This window comes from Nestor notabilis, unplaced genomic scaffold (assembly GCF_000696875.1).
Source record: "Nestor notabilis isolate BGI_N333 unplaced genomic scaffold, ASM69687v1 scaffold23385, whole genome shotgun sequence".
In the NCBI taxonomy this organism is placed as follows: Eukaryota; Metazoa; Chordata; class Aves; order Psittaciformes; family Psittacidae; genus Nestor; species Nestor notabilis.
In genome coordinates, this window is record NW_009929188.1 from 1 (window position 1) to 5,545 (window position 5,545).

The window sequence follows — 5,545 nt, forward strand, 5'->3', positions numbered from 1 at the left end:
GTGAGACCCCACCATGGGGACCAGCCGTGCAGGGTATCTCCAGTCAAACCCTGTCTCCCCCAGGTGACTTTGGCCTGGCCACCAAAGTAGAGTATGATGGAGAGCGCAAGATGACCCTGTGTGGGACCCCCAACTACATTGCTCCAGAGGTGCTGGGCCAGAAGGGGCACAGCTTCGAGGTGGACATCTGGTCCATTGGCTGACTCACGTGAGTGAAAGAGCGGGCAGTTGGTCCCCGTGGCCCCATTCCTGTTGGCTCTGCAGGTTTCGGTGTGAGCCAAAGCTCCGCATTGTGTCTAGAGCGCCTGATGCCAGCAGCACACCCTGTGCTCCACGTGCACTGGTGCCGCTCTGTCTGCAGGCTGGTCTGCACAGAGGCATTTACCAAAAGCCTTCCTATCCAGGACTTTCTCCAGAGGGTGCTAGATCCCAGCTTCCCTTTGGGCAGCAACCAAGCACAGTCTGCACCTCTGCATGTCCAATGCAGAGTGATCCCTCTGCCAGGGAAGTCCCAGGGTGTGCTTAGGATAAGGTCACTTCACAAGCCCCCGAGTCTCCTTTGCAGAGCTGACCCCCTTCTGTCTGTAAATGTACAGGTACACTCTGCTGGTGGGGAAGCCGCCGTTTGAAACGCCTTCGCTGAAAGAAACCTACATCCGAATCAAGAAGAACCAATATACTATTCCCAAGGTACGGCCCTTTGTGGGTCTGCTCATCTCACAGCATCTCTTAGCCAGCCTTTTGCTGCACCATCCTGTTTCTGACACTTACTGGGCTCTCGTGTAATGGAGAACTCTTGGAGCAGAGTGCTGGGAAGGGGATGTTTCATTCCATGGTGGAGTGAACCAGCTTCCTTTTGGGCAGCCAGCAGCTCCCTGCCCCTCAATCCAGCAAAAATCCAAGCTGGGCAGTTGGGGGGGGGGGTTGAATAGATGTGCTCGAGTCCTGTGACAGGTCCCCAGCTCATCCCACTGCTGTTGATTCTCTCGTGCTAAAGTCAGTTGACTCCGGGCTTTACACGCTGTTGGGAGCAGTGCAGGAGCTCTGCTCCGAGCAGGACTTCCCCCGGGTTGTACATCCACTCCTGCGCATTGTCCCCTGACCCTTGTCTCTGCCTCCTCGCAGCACATCAACCCCGTAGCTGCTAACCTCATCCAGAAGATGCTGAGGTCTGACCCTGCCACGCGCCCAACTATCGACGAGTTGCTGAATGACGAGTTCTTCACGTCGGGGTACATCCCCAGCCGCCTGCCCACCAGCTGCCTCACTATTGCTCCTAGATTTTCCATTGCTCCCACTGGCCTTGAACTGAGCGGGCGAAAGCCGCTGACTGAGCTCAACAAAGGTGAGTGCCAGTGTCCGGGGGTGAGGCTGGGCTGCAGCAACATCCAAAACAGTCCATGGAGATGGGATGAGCCTGTAGAAACCTGGTCACTGATCCAACCTCTTCTCTTTCCTGGCCCAGGACGAGACGGCCCTGCACTAGAGAGCTTGCCTGAGAAGGAAGGTGTTGCTGCTCTGCGGGAGCTGGGAGATGCTGTTGACACCCATTTAGCTGACATGTTACAGCAGTTGACTGCAGTCACCCTCGCCAAGCCCTCCGAGAGAGTGGTGGTGAGGCAAGGTGAGTAGCTGCTTACCTTCCTTTTGGCATTGCCTCCTCGCTGGGTGCGCACAGGGTGCTGTGACACGTCTGCTAACAAACTCCCTTCTTCTTTGCAGAAGAAGCTGAGGACCCAGCCTGCATTCCCATCTTCTGGGTCAGCAAATGGGTGGACTACTCAGATAAATATGGTCTAGGTAAACAACATGGGGGCAATATTTCAACCTTTTTTAGTCTCTGAAGAAGCTGGGGGAAGCTTGGATTTGGGCATTGCACACACCTGGTTCTTTAGTCAATAGTGTGCTTGTAAGATAGCTGCCAGGAACATTACCAAATAGTGAGTGAATCCAGAGCAGTGGTCACTGAACATCAGCCCTGGCCACCTTAGGGTGGAAGACGGCTACCTGCTGCATGAGATGGCCGATGAGGGAGCACAGGCGCCCACTGTGGCAGTTGCAGTTGTTTCTGCAGCAGGGGGTGCATAAGGGAGAATGGTAAATCCAGAGGAGGAAGAGTGTCCCCAAGACCTCACCAAAGAGGAGACTCTTTAAACCTGGCAGGGGCCTGGGGGGTGGCTGTCAGGGAACCCCTGGATAATACAACCTTCTGCCTTTGTATTCCACACAACCCATGGTCCCATGTGTTCGAAGACCTAACAGGCAGCTCCCTTTTGCACTAGGTTACCAGCTGTGTGACAACAGCGTTGGAGTTCTCTTCAACGACTCCACTCATCTTATAATGTACAGCGATGGGGACAGCTTGCAGTACATCGAGCAAAAAGGCACCGAGTCCTACTTCACTGTGAGATCCTACCCCTCTGCCCTCAACAAGAAGGTCAGTCCCGGGGACAGGAGCCTTGCTGGGGGGTGGCTACTGGTGAGACTGATGCCAGGGCTGTGGTAGGGGAGCCCAGGGAGAAGCAGCTATAACTTGGGGTCACCAACGTTCTGCAGGCTTCCTCCTGGCTGGTAAAACACAGCCCCAGGGGCAGACACCAGCAGCTCTGAGTGTTTGTTTCTAGCTGCTGTCTGAGGCTCATTTATGAGCAGCTTCACAGAGATAAGTGCTCGTGTGACTCGTATGTACCAAAGCGTCAGCAAAGTGGGTCTCGAGTATCACAGACTGAGTTAACTTTGAGCATCAAGATTCACACGAGCTTGTGGGGTGAGGGGGGCTCTGAGACGTGAGGGGGCCCCGGGCCTGCGACAGCAGCCCCTGTGCTGCCCCCAGCCTGCTCACAGCCTCTCCCGTCCGCAGATAGAGCTATTGAAATACTTCCGGAACTACATGAGCGAGCACCTGCTGAAGGCGGGCGCCAACATCACGCCGCGGGAGGGGGACGAGCTGGCCCGGCTGCCCTACCTCTGCACGTGGTTCCGCACCCGCAGAGCCATCACCCTGCACCTCAGCAACGGCACCGTGCAGATCAACTTCTTCAAGGTGAGGACGCTGGCCGGGGCTGTGGCTCCAGCTACGCACGGTGCTGCGTGAGGCAGGAGGAGGGTACGGCCTGAGCCAAAGCTGCGCCCGGTGAGCCGAGCACTGGGAGGCTGCTCGCTTCCACTGTGGGTACGTGCACCATGCAGACGCTCCTCGCTTGTGAAGGGCTGTGTCCTGCAGCAGGAGCGGGGCTGCACTCTGAGGTGCAGTGTTCTATAGCTGGTTGGCCACATTGATTTGTTCCCCTTGGTGCAGTTCCTGAACGCTGGGATGCCCCAGCTGCTGCTGAGGTGGTCCCCAGGAGCAGAGAGCTCAGGGTGACCCTGTGTTCTCTCCCCACAGGACCACACCAAGGTCATCTTGTGCCCTCTTATGGCTGCTGTCACGTACATAGATGAGAAACGGGACTTCCGCACGTACAAGCTGAGCCTCATCGAGGAGCACGGGTGCTGCAAGGAGCTGGCCAGCCGGCTCAGCTACGCTCGCACCATGGTGGAGAAGCTCCTCACCTCCAAGTCTGGTTCAGCTGCTGTGAAACCCTCTGCGTAGACCTTGTTCTCGGTGGACTCCACATCTGTGCCAAACCGTCCCAGCTGTGCATGGGGAGGTCTAGTATCATCCCTGCTCACACTCGCTCCACACAGCTGGGCTCCCACCCCTGGGTATGGCCTGGTTGCCACAAGGAAGTGCCTGATGCTGTGGGAACAGCGTTGTTCACTCTGGTACCCAAAGGTTTCTTCCTCCCCACTCCTAATAGAAAACATTTTTAATTGCATTAACTAGTGGGGTTATTTTTTTAACTTCCCAAAGCTCAAAAAACACCTTCTGTGAGGCTCCTGGGCCTTTTGAGAGAACAAAGCATGGGGAGAGCAGAACTATCGTGTACGTTATTTGTACATGTCTGTGTGGCCTTTTGTTCCCTCTTGTAGACATTCAGGTAAGATATTTAACATGCCCAGGGTGAGACTGAGCAATCAGCCTTTTAAAACAAATTAATCTACATGAAACCTCAACTTTTGTATATTGCAGAACTTGAATAAAGACTGTTTGGTGTACTGTCCAGCCTGCCCTGGGTCCCTTTGCCTTGCTGTGAGGGAGAGCAGCACCTTGCTTCTGGCTTCCCCTCCAAGCAAGAGCTGTGCTCTGCCTGAGCTCATGCTCAGCACTCGCTCCTCACTCAGCTCCACTTCAACACAGAGCAAGAGGGAGATGGGGCGGATGGAGGATGTGGGGAGGGGTGTAAGTCGTTTGGAGAGATGCTTCTCATGAACTTGGGCATAAGTTACTTTCCCCGTGCTGGGGAACCAGGGCTGTGCTGTGAGCAGGACTGCAGGCTCACAGTCCCCAGTGCCACCTCGGGGGCCATCGGCTCCATTTTACTACATGCAAGATACTTAAAAACATGACTATGGAGTTAGCAAAAGTCATCTCCTGCAGCAGTGACGTACCCTGGGTTTCCTCCTGCTCTTGTCTCTGCCAGCACCTCCTGGTGCTCTCCAGGCAGTTTAGTTTTAAGCAGAACAAGCTCTTTAGTCACTTTTTAATAACATTTTGTATAAAAGGCTCGAGGCCATACAGTGTTCCGAAATGAAACCAGGTACAAACTCCTTGTTACCCGCATGACAAAATCCCACACCCCGGCACAGAGGAATCACACTGTACAGGATTACTGCCATTCCCAAGAGGAAACCTTGCTGCACTAAATACATGCCCATGGGGATGCCATAAACCAGAACAGCCCTGGGACACCAGCCCTGGGCAGCCGGGGGTGCGTTCAGAGGGGGAGATCCCTGGGGTGAGGGGTTTCCCTGCCTCGGTGTCCTGGGACAACTGCTCCCAAGGAGTTGCGCCACCGAGCACACTGCTCATGGCCGGGCGCAGTCACAGGCTGCTGGCGACCACAAGGGTGAAAAGCATTTCTCAGCCCAGCTGAGATGAAAAACTTCATTACCAGGGTTGTGCTGGAGGCCCCGCTCTGGGGCTGGTGCTGCCTTGTCCTCACCAGCCCTGACCCATAGAGAGGGTCCGAGCCCTGGGTTGGTGCCAGGAGCTGACCTGCTGTGCCTCAGCCCTCGGCTGCGCTGAGGGATTCATCTGCAGCGTCAAGGCTGAGGCTTGGAGCAACCTGCTCTAGTGGAAGGTGTCCCTGCCCATGGCAGGGGTTGGAGCTGGATGAGCTTTAAGGTCCCTCCAACACAAACCAGTCTGATGCTATGAAGACTTGTTACCAGTCCAGGTCACAGCCAGGTTGGACACACACTCAGCTGCTTTCCCAGGCACGTGGCACAGGACGAAGCTCCCTGATCCCCAGTGCACACCCCGATGGGACCCAGCCCCAGCCTGGCTGTGTCATTCTGCAGCCACCCTTGGGAAAACACAACATGTGTCTGCTTCTTCCTTCTCGAAGCACCATGCCCACCATGCCGTCACTGTGGTTCTGTGGCAGAGATGCCTCCAGGCTCCGGAGGCCGGCTCTGAGCATTTGCCAAGGTGGGGGCTCAG

General features: G+C 55.7%; 1 protein-coding gene across 1 annotated transcript; it reads left to right on the forward strand.

Annotated features, from left to right (window-relative positions):
- Positions 1–63: 63 nt before the first annotated feature.
- Positions 64–3,745, forward strand: PLK1 (polo-like kinase 1; the record flags this gene model as incomplete). Its single annotated transcript, XM_010014877.1, is given in 8 exon segments — positions 64–208; positions 597–690; positions 1,126–1,345; positions 1,466–1,624; positions 1,723–1,800; positions 2,283–2,437; positions 2,861–3,043; positions 3,386–3,745. Coding segments are annotated over 8 exon segments (1,241 nt in total), but the record flags the coding sequence as incomplete, so codon positions are not given.
- Between the last annotated feature and the right edge of the window lie 1,800 nt (positions 3,746–5,545).